Genomic DNA, 23,228 nt, shown 5'->3' on the forward strand with positions numbered 1-23,228 from the left:
GCGAGACTGATATGGCAAGCGGTGCCACCTATGACACTATCACAGTGATAACAGTCAAGGACAACGGAGGGTTCGGGCGGGGCGCTCACCATCGAAAGGTTCGGCGAGGCGTTCGTCCCCGCACCAGGAGACGTTGCTCTGGAGGCAGAGCAGGACGCGGACGTCGGCCAGGGCGGGCCCCGGCGAGGGCAGCTCCACAGACAGCTGGGGGCGGTCCACCTCAGTCTCCACCAGGGGCCGCCACTGTTCCTGGCCCCTGGGGCGTCCCTCCACCCGGGCCACCAGCTGCTCCGCACTCGAGTCCACCGTGAAGTACACCCGACTCGACTCCTGGTCGTACTGAGCCGACAGGGGCCGCGGCATGTCTGCACGCCCGGGGAAGGGAGTGGTGTCACGCTTCGAGGCCTACCAGGCTTACGACGGGAAAAATGCAACAGCGCGAGCACTTGGGTGCCTCGTTAATGACGCAGTGACTCGAATCAAAAGATTGCACCGTTAATTGTCGGTCGCATATTATGAATGTCGTGAGCTCCGGTCTGTTCGCACATGAGCCACAGTGCTACCTCAGTGCTATTAATCAGCGGTGACCTTGGTGATGCGGTGCTGACTTTGAGCTACATTAGTGATACAGCGCTGATACAGTGCGACGTAAGTGCTAAGCCACGTTCAAGCCAGCGCTCCATCAGCGCTGTTATTAGTGTTGATTTAGCGCTGCGATGTATGTGTGAACCAAGATTGCAATAGGCATTTGAATAAAATGCACACTACCCTGAAGTACCTACCATAGAGCCCCTTAATTGGGCAGAGAGGTCATATTCTCAACCATTAAAGTGTGCAAATTTTGAAGACTGGGTTTCGCCTCCTTATAAAATTAGTTGCGTGTCGTTAAAGCTTGCAAATTTTCCAATTCGCAAATATTAGGGGCTTGTGAACAAGAGCTTTACACTATCTAATGCACTGCCCTCCATGTTTCTCCCACTACTAAATCCTTGCACAGCCTGTGTCAATCTGAATGAGCATCACACCGACGTGCATTCATGTAATTACTGCGTGACAGACCCCAAGCAGTAGTACTGCACTGGCTAAATTTCCCATCTAAGGCGACGACATAACGGTTGTCTTAATATCCTCAAAAATATAAACTTTTCAGAAATGGTCCCTCCACTAACCCGGATGCAGCTTCGGTAGAATGAGTAAAACAAAGAAACCAATATTGATTTGTTCGGCCCAAATTAGAAACATTCGACCAAAGTGTGCTGCTGCTGAACATTTGCTAGAATATATCTGTTGCCACTTTTGCACTTTTGCAGTTCAGTTCCTGTATCTTTTTCAAGAATGTTTGAAAGTAGAATGCAACATGAATTGATACTAATAAGTATAATAACCTAAGTGCACACGTGAGTGGAAACATATTTTGTAAAGAATGGGTGTGCTTTCCATTTCCCAGGACAGTGGATAAAACATACTAGTCAAGATGCATACGAGTTAAGTCACCTTTCAAGTTCACTTTCGTCTGGACACCGATCTCTTCGGAGTACGAGCTGAAGCCCCGCGGGTTCACAGCAACAACCTTCATCACATATTCAGCTTTGGGTTCCAGGCCTGCAAGAAAGAAGATAGAGGGAACAAGGTGATTTACCAGGAAATATTTAAATGAACATAACGGGGCTGTGTCAACTTTCTACCAGCTTTCCTACCATTAGTGTGCGGGAATTGGGCAAAACCTTGGATGGCATTTTATTTACGCGCCCTCTTTTGGAAGGTCAAAGAGAGGTTCACTTCGAGTTTCTGCGGTCATTGACAGAATGAGAACGGCAGGGTGCGTCTTTCGAGCATCCGGCCTCCAGCAGATGCTCCGTGATCACCGTTTGGCCGTGCGCACTCCCTAGAGGTGCAGGAGACGAAGCGTCGTCCAACGTAAGAAGCTCACATGGGGGGGCGGGACCAACGACGCTCCTCCCTGCCCTTCTCACCTTGTCGGCGACTAGAAGGTTGACGCTCCTTGTCGGAGGTCACAAACTATCTGGATGGACCAGTGTTTTTATTCCCTCAGACGTCATTTCTAACGACGAACACGAAACTTTGCCTACCAGTGATGGGACAAGGGTTGTGGGTCCGGCAAGACTCGTTCTTGGTCTGTCCGGTAGCAACATTGGTGTAGGTGACCACAAATTCCGTATTGCCGAATCCCCCGTTGAATCCTTCGGTCCACTGCAGGGTCACCTTGTCCGAGTCGCTGCTGATGACGTGCAGACGGTCCGGAGGGTCGGGAGCACCTAAAAGGAACGAGCGCAGAAAGGAGGGCCACGACAGTCAATGCGTGGCCTGATAGAGAGGATCTTCAATAAAACAAAGGGCTTTCCCAGGTCAACACTGAGACAGAGACGAGAAACAATGTCCGATCTGCTCACCGACTCTGTTTCCGAATGCCGGTTATTCATCCTCGCCATAACAACCAGGCAACGAAGTTTGGTTAGAAGGAGTAGAGCTACATTACGCAGAATTTTTGCAACACCGAGACTGTTCGCGGGTGCAACAATCAGACCCGATTGCTAACTGGAACGTCTGAGTACCCTACCAAACTGCGACGCAGCGCTCATACCCACGAAGTGGCACGGCTCGCCCAAAGTTGTACGTCTTCACCACCACCCGCACTGACTAGGAGACGAACGAGGCGCCTCCTGTTCAACGCGTCTCAGACCGGTGTGTTTACTGCATCCAAAAAAGTGGTCCGTCGACTTCCGCCCGACAACATCCAACGCTCGGGATCTTGACATCCGACGGCGTAACACTCCCGTTTTTGCAACATTGTTTGTTGCTGCATCGGGTTTGCTTTTGATTCGTGGTGGGAAGAATGGGACGTTAAACGCACCACTTGGAGATGCGTTCCAGGCACCATGCTGAAACCAGAGACAAACAAACGTTCCGACCGACTGAAGCCAAGTCTTAAAGGACACATGCAAAGGAAAAAAACATTTTTTTTAGACAGCTTAGATGGAAAAAGGATGTCATAAAACGATTTTACAACGAAGAAAAAAAATTTTTAGAGCTATATTTACGGCGTTATTCGAATTTGTAGTTGGCGCTCGCGGGAGCCGCCGCTGGTCACGTGGTAGGCCCGCGCGCCGCCGCGCTGCGTCGCCGCCGCACGCTGAGCGTTCTGCGAACGCCGCTTCAACGCGTTTCTTTACGCCGCCGTCGCCGCCGCCGCACAAGTTCGTCTGCTTCGGGGCGCCGCCGCCGTCGTCTGGCCGGCGCACAGGTCTATCACGTCTGCTTGCGCTTATTCAGGAGTTTCCTTTGGTCTTTAAAACATACTTATTCATCTTAGTTTTTTGTTATACTTCAAACAAAGATGAATAAGTTACTTTTAGAGGCCATAGGAAGCTTCCGAAAGAACGCAAGCACCACGTGATAAATAAAGACCAGTCACGTGATAAATACAGACCACTTTTCCGCGGTGCCCGCGGGCGCCAACTACAAATTCGTTTTGCGCCGTAAATATAGCTCTAAAAAATTTTTTTCTTCGTTGTAAAATCGTTTTATGGCGTCCTTTTTCCATCTAAGCCATTTAAAAAAAATGTTTTTTTCTTTTGCATGTGTCCTTTAAGAGTGGTCGACTCACTCTTCTTGACGAGCTTGAGAATGGTGCGCTGGACGTCGCCCACTTGGTTCCAAGCGCGGCAGGTGTAGTCCCCGTAGTCGGCCTCCTTGACGTCGGCCACCGAGAGCACGCCGGCGTACAGGTCGTCCTTGAGGTCAGTCACGTTGGTGGCGTAGTTGGAGTAGCGTTCCAGGATGCGTCCCTGGAAGGCCCACTCGAAGGTCGGCTCGGGGTAGGCCTGCATCTGGCAGCGCAGGATCGCCGTGTCTCCCGGGTCGAAGGCCACCCTGTTGTATGTGTGCCGCACTTGCGGAGGATCTGCAAGGAATCGAACGGAGACTCAATCGAGGCACAGACCGTCCCAACGATCGCCATCCACCTGCCGCCATTCCCGCCTACTGCGGAACCAACACCACCTAGAGGACGCGCTCATTGCCTCTTGCAGGGATGGGAAGATAAAGATGGGTGGGGATAGGAATTAGGAGGTGATGATGGGGATGTAGCAGTACTATATAAAGGAGTTGATGATGTGGTGGGGGCGATAAGTCGTAAATACCGCCGACCCAAACCTCATCCTGAGCGCACGTTCCTCAGAAAGGGTCTTGACATTGTCACACAATACAAGGCCTGCACATAACATTGTCATTACTGGATCCCCGACCCACACCAAGCGGCAAACACGATGAAGCTCTACCAGAGTCGCTGCAAGGCAACAAACGCGTCTGTCTTGGTATCGCCACATTCTAGCATTGCACAAGGGATGATGCTTGGGGGGAAAGGCATGGCTCTTGCCTTCGAGGTGGCATGGATAGAACGCATTCTGAGCACACACAGTGGCTCTTTTCCATGGAATGTCGGACACCACGCACGCATCTACGGACCAGTGACTGAAAATGCACAATCGACGTGCATGCAATAAATGTGCCTTTTAAAAGTTGCGGCTGATACTTCTTAGTACCAAACCTCCATTCTTCGTCCCCTGCAAAAGCTTGTTTAGTTTCATTTCATAGTTTGTTAATTGCTCTCAAGCAGTCAGAAACCTATACAAAGGCGGCAGATAAACGAAAGATTTGACATAAAAATAAAACCTATAGTGCTGCCCAGGCCAAGGTTATTTAAAAATTCTCTTACTACACACGAGTATCATCCTCTAAATCGTGAATTCAAAAGCAAAAATTATGACCATGTACCAAGCTCATCGGGATATTGCAGTTTTGTATTATATGCTAGCTGCTGTTTTATTCCGAAAATTGCACAATAAGGTTCAACAAGTTCCTTTCCTTTTTTTCCTTTTCTCCAAGTGCCTAACACGTGCGATCCCCATTTTGCTTCGGAGGAATGTGTTTCTCCTAAGCCTGCAGCTGCTATGTGGCAAAACAAAAACCTGAAGACAGCGATGTTCCCTCTGCTGTGAGTATTGCTTCTCCCCCAGTATGTGGTAAGAAGCACACTGATAAAGCTAATTAGGTAGACCATCTGAACGGACCGCGAACAATAATAAATATAGCTCAACTTCCAAGAACTGTCGGTGTTCGACACAGTGATCAAATACACCGTAAGTTACCTACTCAAAGCCATAACCAAAGTTCTGAACATTCGAACAAGACTGCTGTAAAGAGCTAGCAGCGCAGAGGGGCCTGGGATATCGGTTTCAGTATTAAACGAGTGAAATTAATGTTTGGTGAAATGTTGGCACAAATTCCTCAGACACTGGTGAAATGTAGCAGGGTTTGGCAAGGGAAAGCGCGTCGGTGCAGTTAGACAAAAACGATGCAGTAATTGCATTGCTCGATTCTTCTCATACAGCCTCGCTTGAAACTGTGGGAGAAGCCGGCACACGCATCTCTCAAACCCTCAGACTAGCCGAAAGTCCCAACAGATGCGAAAAGAACTCCACTACAAGTGCCCCGACCGGATGAAAACGGCGGAGCGTCTCTTTTGGATGCCCAGGCCTCCGGCATATTGCCTTTTGTGATGCTCTGTCCACACGAGCATGCTTGAAGCTCCCCAGACGCCAAAGCGCTATCAAAAGTAGGAGGCTCGCTCCGGAGGTAGGACAACAACTGAAACTCCTCCGTGCCGTGCGACTACTATAACGCGTTTCTCCAGATAAGCCGGACAACAAATCTTAGAGCTCACGTTCGATCCTGAGGAGCATCTCCGAGTCGACGGCCCCGCCGAATCCGTTGTCGAAGTGGCACGCATATTTTCCCCGGTCTTCGGGGGTGAGGGGCCGCTGGAAGGTCAGGGTGCTCTGGACGGAGAAGACGTCGTTGTCCTCGAGGTTCTCCACGGTCTTGATATCGAACCGAGACTCAAGCCCCGGCTGAAGCGGCTTGTCTCGGTGGGTCCAGTGCACCTGCGGCTTGGGCTTGCCCCGGGCACGGCAGCTGACCGACTGGCTCGTGTCGCCCGTCTTGCGGATGATCTGGGGCCGCAGGGGTACCACGATGGTGGCGGCCTCTGTGGACAGACCGGCCATCAGCTCGTGTCGACGCGGTTATTTGCTTCTAGAGCTCTTAATATAGTGGTTCAGCCTCGAGGGGGTCTTAAAAACGATGAGCGTACAATTATATTCTCACCATACGGCAAATGACGACATCTCTAAGCTGTGGTTATCTTCTCAAACTCCCGCGAGGCTTAGACTCTTAACCAGTAATGAGCTTACAATTAATCTTATTCAAGTACGTCCGACTCTAGTCGAAATATGTGAAATCCAGGAAATGAAAATTAGGGAAACTAAATTGTAGGTGCCTGTTTGATGCAGGGCCTTCTGCTCATTCATACTAGCGATTGATGCAGGGCCTTCTCCTCATTCATACTAGCGAAGACAGAAACATAATTCTATATTAGCAAACAATAAAGCGTCAGAGAAACAAAACATGAAACAAAAAGAGGCCAGTAAGAAAGCGGACGTCAAGCGCCGGCTAACTGGTACCCACCGTTGACGGCGAGGTAGACAGAGGCAATGGATCCCTTGCCGAGGTTGTTGTGTGGCTGGCAGAAGTAGCGCCCCTCGTGGCTGCTGTGTACCGACAGGAAGCTCTGGTTGGCCCTGTGTCCCAGGTCAATGTGCTCTTGCCCCTCCCGCCACCAGCGGTACTCGGGCCGGGGCCAGCCGGGGGGACGCGCCGAGCAAGACAGCGTGAACGGACGTCCGGACACTGCCGTCGGACCTTGTGGCAAGATCTCAGCCTCCCCGGGCTTGTCTGTGGGGCGAGAAAGAAGGGCTCATCTCGAAACACATCCTTGACTAAATTCGACTCGCACCCTAACACACGAAGACATCCAGGGGACCGACAGAGTGAATGACATATCTGGGCGAGGAGCTTACATCTGCTTCAAGAAGTAGAGCCTAGATTAAGGAGAGGGAGCAACTCCAACCATGGAGAGCATTTGCTACTTAATAGCAGATGCTTCCTGGACAGAGTGGTCACAAGTGAGCATGCATTGTGTCGTCGCATGACGAGGAAGAATGCAAGCGGAGAGGCGGAGAAGCTTGCAGCCGATCGACGCTTTCTCCTCCTCCTCACAGCTCGTATTGCAAATCCACCCCATAAACCACGTGGTCCCGATCAAGCGGTTGGAAACACACTGAAATCTGGGTGCACTATCAAGAAAAGATGGAGCAATAAAAAACGCATGAAACGCTTTGTTAAGGTGAAACTCGGCATAGCAAACAGGAGATGATATGACCAATGAGGCACCGATTATACTGATACTTATTTTTCAGCATCATTTCAATCATCAAATCTCGACTGTGGATTGGGGAGCTGAACTTGTACTATGCATGTTTTATGAATGGATTGTAGACTCGCACAAACTGTCATTGGCCAAACAAAACAACCGACAGATTGTGTCCATGAGTCACATAAGTGTAACCACCACACCATGGCCACATGAGTGTAAAACAGACAATACAACAGCATTTCTTTTTTTTTTTGTTAAACTCCCATAGATTTCTTTTAGCTCGAGCGAAGCATTCTACCCCAACAAAATTCGGATGCCTTCTGGTAAGAAAAGCAATTTTGGCAAACACAAGATTGACACATACTTGTCTAGACGAGACTTACTATGTAGTCTGTTGCAGGTTAAAAAGATCAGGACAAGCACCTCCCACAAAGCTCTCTGCTTGCCCTGATTCGTGGTTTCCTCCTCTCCACTTGCATCCTCCTAAGCATTTGCTTTGCTAAAGTGGAAGAAGTGAAGGGCTTCGTAAGAAGCACCTGTCCTATGTTTTTAAATTGCAACGAACTACAGGAGTTTCTTTCGGGTACCCAACGCACGCGCTTCATGCTTTCCACCGTGCTTTGACCGTGCACTCATGCGCACTTGAGGTGCACAAGACGCCAAAGCGTTGTCCGAGGTAGGAAGCTCGGATTGGTGGCGAGGCAGCTGAAGCTCCTCCCTGCCGTTCTCACCTCGTTGGCGACCATAAGGTGACACGTTTCGCGGGAGCGGCTGCAGACGCTCGTGAGGCACAAAGTGCACCAAGCCACTCACGTCGGACGTGGAGCACCACCGAGTCGTTGCCGACCACCTCGGTGTGGATGGCGGTGGCCGAGGGCCTCATGACGACGGTCGCCCTGCAGACGTAGGTGCCGGCGTCCTCGGCGGTGACCCGGTCCACGCGCAGGGTGTCTCCCTTGAGGGAGAACTCCGCGTCCCCTTCCTTGGTCCACACCACCGACTGGGGCTCCGGGTTGGAGGCCACGTTGCACTTGACAACCACATTCTCCCCCAAGGAGGACTCCTGCTCAGGCAGCACGTTCACCCGGGGGCCGTCTGGAAAGGGGAGCACGGGGAGACTCAACCGTGGAAATTTGGCAGAGGGGAGTGCACGTCATGCGGCGTTTTGGCATGCAAGGTTGAATGAAGCTGACGGGCAATGCAGGAACATACAGAACTGGGACTCTAAGTTGGACGCTCAGCAAGATAATTGAAAGGATCACCGACCGTCGCAATTTGCCGGCACCTAGCTTGACCTTGGCGCTCGCCAATTGCAGTACGGCACTGGCCAACTGCGGCAGTCGTTGATCTCGCTGACCTTCTTTCTCGTTAAGTGTCTGACTATAGCCCAGGGGTGGCCGGGCAGACCCGGCCTAAGAGCCGCAAACAAAACCACGAAACTTCAAAGAGCCGCGGGGGGGGGGGTTAATTTGTTCAGAGCAACAAACGAAACTCAAACTACATTTATCCAATCTGACTCAAAAGCAGTCCTACTGTACGTAAGGTAGCAATAGCAAAAGACTACCGAACCGCACCCTGACCTTCGATTAAAAACGCCTTCCATTCTTTTTTGGGGAAGTCCTCGTATGACCCCAGAATGGAGGTGTTGGAGGGGGGGGGGGGGGTAAGTAGGAGAGGGATTCGCGAGCCGCACTTTAACACGCAAAGAGCCGCATGCGGCTCGCGAGCCGCAGCTTGGCCACCCCTGCTATAGCCACTGCCGGAGAGGTGCGAGACCGAGATTGGTCTAGTAAAATATAAGGTCTTTGTTTCAGCCGACTTGGACAAGGTAGCGTGGCTGTTAATCTGAAGACATAGCATGCTTTGCATCGTCATGGCCAACTGAAAATACCTTATTCTGGAAGTGGCCTTCACGAGAAATTTTATGTGTTAAGTCAGCACAAGCTTGCTTTCATTATTGTCTTCAACTACCCTATTATTTTCCCTGGTAAATAACGTGAGGATTAAAAGATGAAGCACCATATTTACTAGTAGACAAATACAAACAAAGCCCACAAACCCACTAAGTGGCACAATGAGAGCCAGTTATCATAATTTAAGCAAAGAGATCAGCGAGTAGGAAACGACTTTACTGAATTAGTGGACGGGACATTAACGAGATCAGCATCCCAGAAACAGATGCGTGTGCATCTCCGCACCCATATACGTAAGAATGCAGGCACACGCACAAGTCCATACTGACACATATGTGCAGGTACTACCACATACAACATGAGCTCCGACAGACCCTTCATCCTTTTAAGACGTTCCTCCCGGTTTATCAAAAAAAGCTTTGGTCCAAACTGTTTGATGGAACATGAAGCTTAGCTCCCGTGCCTCTAACAATACAACAAATTGGGAGAGATAATAAAAAATCCTGGAGATTGCAGAGGAAAAAAAAAAACAAAGGTCGGAATGGGTGTTGCAGCTCGTATTGTGTGCGGGTGTACATGCAGTCGTACACATGTATGTGCCATATGTACGCATTCCACAGAAACGACAAGAGTCCCCGAAGGACCGCCTTCCACCATTCCGACTACTCACAGAGGACGCTGAGACGAAGGTCGGCTTGCGTGGGCTGCTGAATGCCGTTGTCAGCGATGCAGGCGTAGTCCCCGCTGTCCTCAGGTGTCACAGATGGGATGGTGTGGTTGTGAGTGTTGGAGAGCAGCTGGCCCCGCTTCATCCAGCGCACCGAGCGCACGGGCGGGTTGGCAGACACCGAGCAAGTCAGGGTGGCGTCCCCTCCCACCATAACGTTCAGCGGGTTGTGGGGCCCCACCGTCACCTTGGGGGCATCTGCGAGGGACGAAAAGTCGCGTCACTCTGTTGGTTGCGATGGGTAAGAATTGTTCTAAATAACATGGTGCAAATGCAACCGTGAACCTGAGTCCTAGGGAAATGATTGAAGGATCCTACTAAAATTTGCCTTTGGCTTAATTTTTTCAAAAAAATTTGCTTTGCGAAGAAAAAGATTCTTAAACTAATCTGAAATGAAAAGTTCCAAACTTCAAAATAGCCTAATTAACTACTTCAGCCTACATTTGGGCCTTGGTACTGTTACAGTGACATAGCTAGAGATTCGTAACAGGTACCTTATCAGGCAACTCATTGAGCTTTTGCATAATTAACATTTAAAAAAGTGCTCTCCCATGAAAAAGAAAAGTTGATTAGAAAATTTTTTTAGTGGACACTTCCAATACAGGGAAAAAGCATATGCCACAACCCCTTGCTACCGCACAAGAGTGTATTCTTGCACGTAGAGAGGCCTGGGATAAGCACTTATGCATGATAGTAACCAGCTTGAGAGAGCTCATTATTCCTAATTAAATCCTCATATGTTAACACCAGAACAGAAATTTGGCACCTTTGTAGTACTTTTTCATTCTTTCATTAACAAAGATACTGACTCTTTATAAAAATATTTTGATCACTCAAATATTCTTCTATAACATTCACAACTTGAACTATTGTGCACTAAAATACTGACTAATAATATGTTCCTTACACAATCCTATTAAATAGTGTCGTTAAATATTCGAATTTTTAAATAATAGTTCCGAATAAGACGCTATTCGATATTGGCTTCAAGGTGGACTGCAATATTCGTACTTCTCAAAGCTAATTGCGGCGGGTTAGTCCCATTGAGATCGCTTCTCCCCGAGCACCGTTGCACTGCGGGGAAGCAATACCCGTGCAGCTCGCGGGCATGGCTTCCCCGCAATGTACAGGTGCTCGGTGAAAAGCGCACTCAACGGGGCTAACCCGCCGCAATTATATTTTGACAGCTCGCATTCATCGGTTTTTCTTCTTTTTTTTTTTTAAGTCTGAATTAGGAGGAAGAATATTTCCATATAGCAATCATATTTCTAAATCCCCTCGATTGGGATAGCTTCGACGACAAATCTCTCGTTTACATGCCACAGTACATATAGTGCTGTGGCATGTAAGCGTATAGAGCGTGGCTTCTTTGGGGGCTCTAGGGTGCGTTATCCAAGCGTCCTCGACTCTCAGGCGAGGAACTGAACAGCGCTCCAACGAGCCCCACTCACAGTAGACCCTGAGGCTGGTCCGGGCCTCGTGTCCGGCTCCCTCGGGCATGGCCCTGTTCCAGACGTGGCAGCGGAAGTTTGCGCCGTCGTCCTGCCTGGCCGGCGTGAGCGTGAGCACGGCCGCCGTGGGCTTGTCCCTGCCGCCGCCCTTCTGGAGCGTGGAGTCGACCGGCACGTCGTCCCGGTACCACTGGATCTCCGGGTCCGGACTGCCGCCCTCGCTGGCGCACGTGAGCGCGAAGGCCTCGCCCTCGCGGGCCGTCGGACTGCTCGGGCTGATCCGGGGCTCGCCGGGGGGAACTGAGGGCACGGGCGCAGGAGAGAAAACAAGTTAGGTTACGGTGCGGTCGTCAGTGAAACGACGACGGGCGACGACGGCTCTGGTGTGACATAGCCAAATCTGGTTTAACCCGTTGAACTTAATCCAAGTTTCAGTTTCCTTACCCCATTATTTTTTTTTTTTTTTTAAGATTAGCAACCTATACTGAGTTGCAGGTTAAATAAAAAATCAATAAAAAAAAACGGGAAAGGTTTCTTCCGCAAAGCCCTCCACAGGCTCCACTCTTCGCACTTTGGCAGAGCGAACACCGGAGAGGAAGTAGCGAAGGAAACCAGCAATCATGGCGAGCAAAGAACTTCTGCGGGGGTTTGTCCCACTTTCCTCAATTTGAAACGGACTATCACCTAGCCTAAGCTAAAGAATTCCTTCCCTCCTCCATTCAACAATTAACCTAGTTGGCCACGCATTCCTCCTTGACGCCATATTCATAAGCGCAACGCTTACGGCCACTGTTTTCATACAGGCTCGGACACGAGCCAGCTGTGAGGAAGCAGGGGGCGCGACAGGGGCCAGACAATTTGCAAGCTCTCGGCAATTATCGTTTACATATAAAAACAATCGCATCATTAATGCGCACACACTGCGCTCCCTCGGCCAGAAGGTCAGTCTTAGCAAATCTCTCCATGCAAGGAACGCCAGTATCAAGGTCACAACGGCCGTTATTTTCCCATCCAGTGTCCCCTCCATAAATATTTCCACTAAAACTAAAGGAAGAAAAAGAAAGTAGCGGACAAGGGCTAACCTTTACTTGAAACGCTTTCCCAGTGCTAAGGACAGGCTCGCTGACAGGCTCGCTGACAAACTCGTATAGTTAAAACATATTAGCCGCACGTAACTAAGTTTTTTTTTTTTTTTTGCACTTATAAGAACAGTTTGGGCTCTATGGTACTGGGCATGACGCTTTACCATGCTCAGTGATACAGCACACTTTAGGTCTAAACATATTTTCAGCCTCGCCGTTGGCCGAGCTCGCTCCGCGGATAGCAGCGATTGGCTCTCCCGTGTGCTTTGCGGCAGAGCAGCCGATCCAGGTTTCTATGAGCCGTTATTCCCCAAAAGAAATACAAAACATACCCTCGAACATAATGAAAATAATCCCTGGAGAAGGGGAACAAGAGGGACAAAGGACATAACAACATACGAGACAAATAAAAAAAAAAAAAAAAAAACATTTCCGTGAACATTTTGACTAAATTGATGGAACTAATATATGTAAAAATTCATTAGCAGCTAGTGTCGTGAATCACAACTAGGATTTCGTGTTTTCGGAGTTTATTTTTCGCCAAATTCAAATGGTGTTTTTCGGAGTCTATTTTCTTCCGAAAATTCGGAGTTAATTTTTGTTAGATTCCCAAGTCTCCGAAATTTGGAGTTTAATTTCGCGGTATTTCCTAATAAAAATAAATAAATAATATACGGGTGTAAACGTACGTTCAAAAAAATAAATAAAATGCGCTTGTATCAATTAACAATTCTTCAGTTGGATTCGGCGTTGGCGCCCTTGCCATTTGCAATACTGATTTGTCTCACGACAACGTTGCACGTAAATGTTGCTTCGATAAAGATCGAAGCCTTAAAATCAACAGACTCCTGCTGAGGAGCTCATACTCATCCCAGCCTATTATCAACCTACCCCGAGGCCGCGCGAGGTGGAGTGGGTAAAGGATGCAACAGAGAAGAACTGCCCCTCATCCCTATTTTATGCAATCTCTATGGTTTATATATTTCCCTGTTACAAAAACACCCTTCCTCTAAAGCACGAAATGCATTCCTCAAACTGAAAAAAAAAAAAAAAAAGTGGCATTTGTTAAGACCCGAAAGTACAATGACCTGTTGTCCTGAATGAATCTTGACAATATAGGCGGTAAGACACCTTTTGACAATGGACCGAGAATTTAAGTTTTTTAGAAGCAGCTTCCAGTGGGACACTCTGTCGAACGCTTTGGCGATGTCAAGAAAAAATTACATCAACCTGTTTAGAGCGATTTAATATTTCAGCAAAATCATGGACGGTTTCGAGTAATTGCGTCGTGGTTAGAAAGCCATGACGAAAACCATGGTGATTCACGTTAAAGAAGTTGTGATTTTCTAAATACGCTGCCAAACGTTTAAAAACAACGTGCTCTAAGAGTTTGCACGTCAAACAGTTGCACGTCAAAAGATCCCCAGGTGGTGCAAATGAATCCTCAGTCCTCCGCTAAGACATGCCAGATGCCTTTAGTTCGCTGGGCAAGTAAAACTCCAAAGTTTGACTTTCGTGTTCACGAAATATGTTTAAAATTTATGAAGTGCGGACTATACAAGACGTGACAGATTTCGTGAATTACAGGTTATTTTCCATATGATACAAAATTCGCTTTTACCGACATACACCGAATACGGAACGATAGCCGGGAAAATGCGATGTTGCCCAGCGAAGTGGGAAGTCGAGGTGTCCAGCCATCACTCACTGAGCACGGTGACTTTGTAGGCGTAGGTGTGTACGTCGGCGCCACTGCCAACCTCCTTGAGCGTGCACTCGAAGGGCCCGTTGTCCTTCTCGTACTGGGCCCTGGAGATGATCAGGTCGTAGCGGCCCTCGTTGGGGAAGTAGTCCACGCTGTAGTGAGGGTCCAGAGGGCTGCCGCTGATGGCCGCGTTCTCCCGGCTGTCGCCGCTGGACCGGTACCAAAAGTACAGGATGTTGCGGCTCGCCAGCGCCGGGTTGAAGTGGCACGTGAGCCGCAGGCTCTCGCCCTCCACCACGTCGCGCGCCTCGTAGTGCAGTGCCTGCGCCCAGCTCGGCCTCGTCGTCAGCGTCACGGCCACTGCGGAGGAGAACCAACAGTCGTACGTTTTCATCGGCTGATATGTTTCGTCGCCAGAGACAAGCACTCAAGCACACGTGCTTTTCTGCTGAGGGTCGTATTAGGGAGCGTTTGTAGATTGTCCCCATGACTCCGATAACAAAACCCGATAACGGTGCGATGCATGTGAAAAGGCACCGGTGGAGTATCGAGTTATCAGAGTTATCGGAAAGATAAACCAAAACTCCCTATTCATCCGAGCAGCCAAGCACTTGAAAGGTACAACAATAGGGAATCTTCGTAGACCGTACGCAGGAGCTTTACGTTGCTTGCGGGAACTCGTGCCGTCCCTTTGAGTGCGGATTGAGCCCGCGTCCGCAGGGCCCGCGATCCTCATCTGTACCGGGAGCTTGCGCTGTCCTTTCCAAGCGTGGCTCTCCCGGAGCGACTATCGGGCACTCGAAAACAATCGGCTGAAACTACTTACGGGGCCTATGAACATGGTCTACATGTCAAGGCGAATATGCGATGGGGATATGTTAAGCATTAATCAAGGTCCCTGTGCTCAAGTTCGTTACGCATAAGTCTAGAATGGAGAGGAGGCTATGAGAGTCATAGGCGTAGACTTCGGGGGGCATCGGGGCTCGTGCCCCCCCCCCCCCCCCCCCCTGGTGAAATCCAAGGGGGGGAAGGCGGAGCCCCCCCCCCCCCCCCCTCCCCCCTCCGGGCCCGGGCTATGATCCTTACCGAGACGCTGTTTACGTGCCATGCAACGAGCTTCTATAGTAGTGGCATGTCAACAAAATAACGCCCACGTTGCCTTTATTGACAAGATACATGGGAAATGGAATCCTAGCGTGCTTTCTCCAGTTCTGACGAAAAGGTAACGCGCAGCCCCCTCACCCCCGCCCCCGGGAATATAGAAAGTCTACGCCGCTGATGAGAGCACAATCATCTCTAGACTTCCCTGGGGGACTGACGGGTAGAGTCCTTCACACATCGGGGCTAAATCAAAGGCGAATCCAGTACCGTGATATCGTCATCACTAATATCGGTCTAGCAAACCTGCTAGACCGATTTCAATGTTTTCGAAAGAAAACATTGAAATAACTGTTCATCCACAACGTTTTCTACAAATCAGGACCAGTTACAGCAGTCATCTTCAAATGAACGAAACAAGTACAACCAAGTATATGACTAATAACATATTGTTGTTATTATTTAGTAACCCACCAAAATGGTTACAAACGTGAGTGCCCAATACAACAAAGACTGACGCAGCCGCGTTTAACGAAGTTTTCAGCGTGCGGAGGGTGGCAATACATCATCAACAAAAGAATCAAGTACAATCGACACCAATTAATTTTCCTACGAAAGAGAAAAAAAGATAAAAAGCAACAAATTTATTTTTTGCCTCGCTAAAAAGAAGAAAACAAAAGAGAAGAAGAAGATTGTAGGATTTGGTTATACGTATTCGAAGGTTAAGAAGACAACTCGGCCAACCCGACCCGTCCGAGCGGAGGACCACACAAAGGCTCTCATGAACGTCCTACGATCCGATCGCTGCTACGCAGAAGAGCAAAGTGACTTTGATGACGGCTATATAAAAGCGTTGGCCGGTGAAAGTCTACGTCGAACACTCGACGCTCATCCACTCGATGGGAGCGACCCACGCTCGGAACAGCCGAAGACGACATAGGCAGTAGAGGACAGAAAGCGGACTCGCCAAAACACTCGAAGCAGAGGAGGACGCCATCCAGGCGAGCAGGACCATCTTCTCCGAACCCCCAAAATGAGGGCCTACCCGCGAGAGGGGCAAAAATAATAAGCGGCCCCAGAGGGAGAAATGAACCCGCGTTCCATCCAAGCCGAGCAACTCTCCCAACAAATAAGAAGCAACGCGGAGAGGGAGCATGGCCCAAGGCCCCATTTGCCGGGCTTCCTGCGCGTCTGCCCCGCTCCGAAGAGAGAGTCCCCACCCACCTCCGGGGGGGACTAATGACAATGGGGGCTTTTCGGGGGCAGAAAGAGAGGAAGAGGGGGAGACGGCCCCTGGAACTAGGGCTAGCTACCTGGAAGAGGCGGAGGCGAAATGTCCCGTCACAGGTGGTGGAACGTCTCAATCAGGGGGGCCCTGTCGTCGAGGGCAGAGCCCCGTCGAGCGGGGCAAGGCCCCTCTCCGAGCTGGCCCATTTCGGAACACTCCCAGCCCGAGGCGCATGGGTTTGCCGTGGCTCTCTCCTTCGGTTTGGGCTTGGCAATCAAATGGGATCGACAATTCCATTACGTAGGGTATCGGCCCCAGAGCGGCGGCCGTTCTCTCGTCTGTGTCGGTTTGTTTCCGAGTGAAAGACAACCTTCGTTGCAGTCCGTGCCGCAGAACAGGCATAAACGATTGGATCGAAAATGGCAGAGGAGCCAAAGTACGAGCACAATCCTTCAAATACTCTGGTACGAGCTAGCGCCAAGAGGCGCCGAAGTGCGGTCACTTTGCCATGGAGCGAGAAAATAGCCGAGACGCCATAGCTTCATTTACTGAAAAGCGCATGTGCACGGTACCGAGGAACCCAAATTTACGTGAGCTAACGACGCGCAAGAATTCCACTAATTGGTTTTACACAAAACACCTCGTCCTCCTCTATCAAGTCTTCTTCTTTTGTTTTGTTGTTGCTCCCGAAAGCTTCTGGCAGCCTTCACTTTAAGTGTGAGCATAGCAGAAGCTACAAGCGCGAGCTTCGGGCTTTTATACTTCGTTTCAGCTTCGATCCAGACGCAGCCAAACCTACAAGCGCGAGCTTCGGGCTTTTAGCGTCCCTGATAAAGGGGTATTCACACGAGGGAGAAATCCCGGGGATTTCTCCCCGGCACGCGCGCATCACGAGATGAAAACGCGAGGCTTTTGCACATCGCAAAGCCTGACGTTTTCGTCGTGGCATGCGCGTGCCGGGGAGAAATCCCCGGGATTTCTCCCTCGTGTGAATACCCCAGTGTTCTGGGCCACAGGACTGGATACGCGCGAATCCAGTCAGGCTGTGGCCTTGCCACGGTCAGAAAATCTGATGATTCTGCAAGGCAGAAGATCCTCCTCGCCATGGGGGAGGAGGAAACGGGCAAAGGTGGACAGGGTAGAAGGGGGGCGAGGAGGAAGAGGGGGGAAGTGGAAAGCGCAAACTGGTCGTCGGTTTTTAAATGCAATTTCGCACTAAAAAAATGTAACAAAATTTAATCAATCAAACCACATAAAAAAAACAAAAAAACTTAGTGTTCTGTAATGCCGTTTTACACCACGCTCCCTAAATCAATTGTCGTCGATCTTCATCACTGCATCGCCGGGGTCGGCCTCGGCACGTATATTACATAAACGGGCCGGCATAGCTTCGACGCTCCAGCTCAATCTCGCTCGCGGGTTACACTTTAATCTCGTGTCAAAGCGGAAACAACCCTCCCGGGTCCTCGCCTTCCCGCTGGACGGAGTCTCTTTCGGGTCGCGTCGAGGAGAAACGACTCGTCCGAGAACACGCTTCCGCGTCCCTTGCTGTGGCACGTCGCTCCGTAGCCGTCACTCGCGAAGTCGGTGTACTCATTCCTCCAATATTCGAGACAGAACTTACCAACTAATATGAAACGTTTCTGTTTCACATGAATCGGGCATTGCTGTATCCAATAACAACCCCCCCCCCCTTTTTTTTTATTGTTTCTTTTTTTAGAAAACACTAAAGAAGCAAACATGCTGGAGGCAAACACGACTGTGACCTCGTCCTGGATGTTTACATATTTCTCTTCGTGTTTGCAGGCTCGTGCAGTTCCAAACTTGTCCACACCACGCGTGCCCGCACGCACCGCGCATCGGCCATAACGCTCCGCTTGCAAATGTATAATGCAATATGCTCGAGCTCTTCGCAACCGAAAGATGAATTATTCAAAAAGGTAAAAAAAAAAAAAATCTACTTCAAACCCTCACACTGTTACAAAGCGACGAAGAAGCCAAACGAGCAGCGATCAGCTTGCATGCCCACGCGCTCATGCATCAAAATCATAATTGCGTGTCGCGCGTTTGAACCCCATGCAAATAAGAGGACAGGTCAGTGCTGACCTCGTCCCCTTCGCGCGCGGGCAAAGCCTCCTCGGTCTGTACATGTCCTCGTGATGAATAGAGTGCGAATACATCGAGCGAACTGATTACATCTCTCGATTGGCCGTCCCCTGCCTCGGGTACAAATCTCTGTTTAGGTCATATGCGTGCGACTCTGAATTATTTATTTATTCGGTGTCCGTTTATTTTGAACCAACTGCCAGGCCGCGAGGTCGAAGCAAGTGGGTAGGCACGTTAAAACTTAAAAGTAAAATCACTCTTAAGTTTAAAAACTATTACAGAAGAAATCAGGCACATTTGCACTACATACGGCATTTCGTTGAAGACAGTTCCATTCGTCGACGCACTTAAAGAAAATCTGTAAGGCATAATGGATTTATTCTGTTTTGTTCTAGTTGTGCTAAACACAGTTTGCATGTGCACCATGTTTGTAAAAATCAATAAAGTAATGACCATGTAGCAAACGGGGAAAAAAAAGATCCTTGTGAAGGAGACAGAATCTGCCGATTGAGGGCGATTAAAAATAAATCTGGCAACTTTACTTCGTACGCGTTCTTTATTCGTGAACATTTTGGTGCGTGAATGGCTTCCGAACTTGGTTTTACACAATCGATCGGCGATGATATCTGTGACTGATACGTCGCTAATTTGAGCTCTAAGGACCCGCACATTGTAACTTTTCAGAAATCTACGGCGTGGCTTCCGGATCAAGACTGCGCGCGAAACGTCGCCAGAAACCAAGGAGCGTGCCAGCAACCGCGTGTCCTTCAAAAGCCCTCGTACTAAATGCAAGCGAGCGCAGGGCGAAGGGGAGCCCCTAAACCGAGGAGCGGAACGGATGCTCCCCAAGAAGAAGGTCCCGGGTTCGACTTGGTTCGACGGCGGTGCCCTACTTGGGCACGCCGGGCACGTGTTCGGCTCGACCTCTCGGGCTCGGCGGCCGGTTGACGAGGCCAGAACCGGAAAGAGCCCAAAGGGGGACCCGGGAGAGAACCCGTTGGACGGGTGCCGTCTCGACCGAGGTCGCCCCGACACCAGCGCCTTCTCCGGACGCCCCGGGGGGACCGACAGGGTCGCCCCGTCGCCGTGCGCCGCGCCATGTTCGGGTCAGTCCAGTTGCGCGAGCGGCCCAACGGGATTTGTCCGCGTTCCTTCTCGAGAGCACGGCGCGAATTGGATCAAACGCGGCGAATCGGCGACCTACGAGGTGCGATCAAAAAGGTGCAGAGATTGATTTTGCAGCGTAAAAAGTGAGGCGCATTTTGTACGTTAACGCGTTGTTTACAAAAGAAAGCCCGCGTTTGCTGGGCAGTGCGCGTGCGCAGAAGTCAGATTCAGAGAGACTCGAGTTGGCAGTTTGGGCCTCGGGTCCCGCCCGACCCTGTGACACGAGGAAGGAAGACGCGCTTACGAAACGTCACGTATAAAAGGGAATTAAAGAGTGGGCTGATCCGAACGAAATTGTCGTTTATGATTTTGTGGTAAACTGTGCAATCAATGATTGGAGTAAAAACCGAAATGTGCACAATCATACTTAGCAACCGATCGAAACCGCAACCGTCTCAAAGGATTGTTTTATTTTGGGGTGAAACGGAAGGGGGGAGCCAGGAGAGGTGTGGTCAGGCCAGGTACACAGCCAGGATTTTGTTTCGGGGGGGGGGGGGGGGGGGGCGCCCATGACAAAATGTTGTATGAGGGGGAGGGGGGAGAGGAGGCCACAGCAAAGTGGAAGATTTCGGGGGGGGGGGGGGGGAAAGGCGACCCATGCCCCCCCCCCCCCCCCCTTGGCTACGTGCCTGGGTGTGGTATGGTTGTGGGCAACGACTCAAAGGGTCGAGTCAGACGCCCGTTAGCATTTACATTTACTCTAGTCAGAACCAGATGGAGCGGAAATAGCAAAGCGAAAGCTGCTGACCACTATCTGACAACGCTCATATTCGAGAGTCGAGACGGGAAAGGTCGAAGCATGCGTGCAGCCGGGAGATTCGGAGAATCCTCGGGATGCTGCGAAGGATAATGCGCGAAACACATGTACGACGAAACCGTCCGATCCGACGTCCGACCGCGCAATACGACGGTCGGAGGCGAGGGTTTTCAACGCTCTCCGAAGCTACGAACACCCTCTCCCCCCCAAGGTCATTCCGGCAGTCCGCACGTCGGATCGGAAGGTTTCGTCGTGCATGTGTTTCGCGCTTAAAGCGGGAAACACATGTACGACGAAACCGTCCGATCCGACGTCCGACCGCGCAATACGACGGTCGGAGGCGAGGGTTTTCAACGCTCTCCGAAGCTACGAACACCCTCTCCCCCCCAAGGTCATTCCGGCAGTCCGCACGTCGGATCGGAAGGTTTCGTCGTGCATGTGTTTCGCGCTTAAAGCGGGAAACACATGTACGACGAAACCGTCCGATCCGACGTCCGACCGCGCAATACGACGGTCGGAGGCGAGGGTTTTCAACGCTCTCCGAAGCTACGAACACCCTCTCCCCCCCAAGGTCATTCCGGCAGTCCGCACGTCGGATCGGAAGGTTTCGTCGTGCATGTGTTTCGCGCTTAAAGCGGGAAACACATGTACGACGAAACCGTCCGATCCGACGTCCGACCGCGCAATACGACGGTCGGAGGCGAGGGTTTTCAACGCTCTCCGAAGCTACGAACACCCTCTCCCCCCCAAGGTCATTCCGGCAGTCCGCACGTCGGATCGGAAGGTTTCGTCGTGCATGTGTTTCGCGCTTAAAGCGGGAAACACATGTACGACGAAACCGTCCGATCCGACGTCCGACCGCGCAATACGACGGTCGGAGGCGAGGGTTTTCAACGCTCTCCGAAGCTACGAACACCCTCTCCCCCCCAAGGTCATTCCGGCAGTCCGCACGTCGGATCGGAAGGTTTCGTCGTGCATGTGTTTCGCGCTTAAAGCGGGAAACACATGTACGACGAAACCGTCCGATCCGACGTCCGACCGCGCAATACGACGGTCGGAGGCGAGGGTTTTCAACGCTCTCCGAAGCTACGAACACCCTCTCCCCCCCAAGGTCATTCCGGCAGTCCGCACGTCGGATCGGAAGGTTTCGTCGTGCATGTGTTTCGCGCTTAAAGCGGGAAACACATGTACGACGAAACCGTCCGATCCGACGTCCGACCACGCAATACGACGGTCGGAGGCGAGGGTTTTCAACGCTCTCCGATGCTACGAAAACCCTCTCCCCCCCCAAGGTCATTCCGGCAGTCCGCACGTCGGATCGGAAGGTTTCGTCGTGCATGTGTTTCGCGCTTAAAGCGGGAAACACATGTACGACGAAACCGTCCGATCCGACGTCCGACCGCGCAATACGACGGTCGGAGGCGAGGGTTTTCAACGCTCTCCGAAGCTACGAACACCCTCTCCCCCCCAAGGTCATTCCGGCAGTCCGCACGTCGGATCGGAAGGTTTCGTCGTGCATGTGTTTCGCGCTTAAAGCGGGAAACACATGTACGACGAAACCGTCCGATCCGACGTCCGACCGCGCAATACGACGGTCGGAGGCGAGGGTTTTCAACGCTCTCCGAAGCTACGAACACCCTCTCCCCCCCAAGGTCATTCCGGCAGTCCGCACGTCGGATCGGAAGGTTTCGTCGTGCATGTGTTTCGCGCTTAAAGCGGGAAACACATGTACGACGAAACCGTCCGATCCGACGTCCGACCGCGCAATACGACGGTCGGAGGCGAGGGTTTTCAACGCTCTCCGAAGCTACGAACACCCTCTCCCCCCCAAGGTCATTCCGGCAGTCCGCACGTCGGATCGGAAGGTTTCGTCGTGCATGTGTTTCGCGCTTAAAGCGGGAAACACATGTACGACGAAACCGTCCGATCCGACGTCCGACCGCGCAATACGACGGTCGGAGGCGAGGGTTTTCAACGCTCTCCGAAGCTACGAACACCCTCTCCCCCCCAAGGTCATTCCGGCAGTCCGCACGTCGGATCGGAAGGTTTCGTCGTGCATGTGTTTCGCGCTTAAAGCGGGAAACACATGTACGACGAAACCGTCCGATCCGACGTCCGACCACGCAATACGACGGTCGGAGGCGAGGGTTTTCAACGCTCTCCGATGCTACGAACACCCTCTCCCCCCCAAGGTCATTCCGGCAGTCCGCACGTCGGATCGGACGGTTTCGTCGTGCATGTGTTTCGCGCTTAAAGCGGGAAACACATGTACGACGAAACCGTCCGATCCGACGTCCGACCACGCAATACGACGGTCGGAGGCGAGGGTTTTCAACGCTCTCCGAAGCTACGAACACCCTCTCCCCCCCAAGGTCATTCCGGCAGTCCGCACGTCGGATCGGAAGGTTTCGTCGTGCATGTGTTTCGCGCTTAAAGCGGGAAACACATGTACGACGAAACCGTCCGATCCGACGTCCGACCGCGCAATACGACGGTCGGAGGCGAGGGTTTTCAACGCTCTCCGAAGCTACGAACACCCTCTCCCCCCCAAGGTCATTCCGGCGGTCCGCACGTCGGATCGGAAGGTTTCGTCGTGCATGTGTTTCGCGCTTAAAGCGGGAAACACATGTACGACGAAACCGTCCGATCCGACGTCCGACCGCGCAATACGACGGTCGGAGGCGAGGGTTTTCAACGCTC

At 51.1% G+C, this 23,228-nt stretch overlaps 1 protein-coding gene across 1 annotated transcript in view; it reads right to left on the reverse strand.

Annotated features, from left to right (window-relative positions):
• The window catches only part of LOC115331337 (hemicentin-2), a 152,171-nt gene that overhangs the window by 9,120 nt on the left and 119,823 nt on the right, over positions 1 to 23,228 (reverse strand). Inside the window, exons 2-11 of the mRNA XM_042289730.1 lie at positions 14,176 to 14,532; positions 11,386 to 11,685; positions 9,878 to 10,132; positions 8,108 to 8,389; positions 6,547 to 6,813; positions 5,744 to 6,067; positions 3,626 to 3,922; positions 2,091 to 2,276; positions 1,495 to 1,602; positions 90 to 365 (exon numbers count right to left, since the gene is read on the reverse strand). Coding sequence (XP_042145664.1) covers positions 90 to 365; positions 1,495 to 1,602; positions 2,091 to 2,276; positions 3,626 to 3,922; positions 5,744 to 6,067; positions 6,547 to 6,813; positions 8,108 to 8,389; positions 9,878 to 10,132; positions 11,386 to 11,685; positions 14,176 to 14,532 — 2,652 coding nt within the window. The remainder of the gene's footprint in view (positions 1 to 89; positions 366 to 1,494; positions 1,603 to 2,090; positions 2,277 to 3,625; positions 3,923 to 5,743; positions 6,068 to 6,546; positions 6,814 to 8,107; positions 8,390 to 9,877; positions 10,133 to 11,385; positions 11,686 to 14,175; positions 14,533 to 23,228) is intronic.

This window comes from Ixodes scapularis, unplaced genomic scaffold (assembly GCF_016920785.2).
Source record: "Ixodes scapularis isolate PalLabHiFi unplaced genomic scaffold, ASM1692078v2 PGA_scaffold0__279_contigs__length_252992795, whole genome shotgun sequence".
Taxonomy (NCBI): domain Eukaryota; kingdom Metazoa; phylum Arthropoda; class Arachnida; order Ixodida; family Ixodidae; genus Ixodes; species Ixodes scapularis.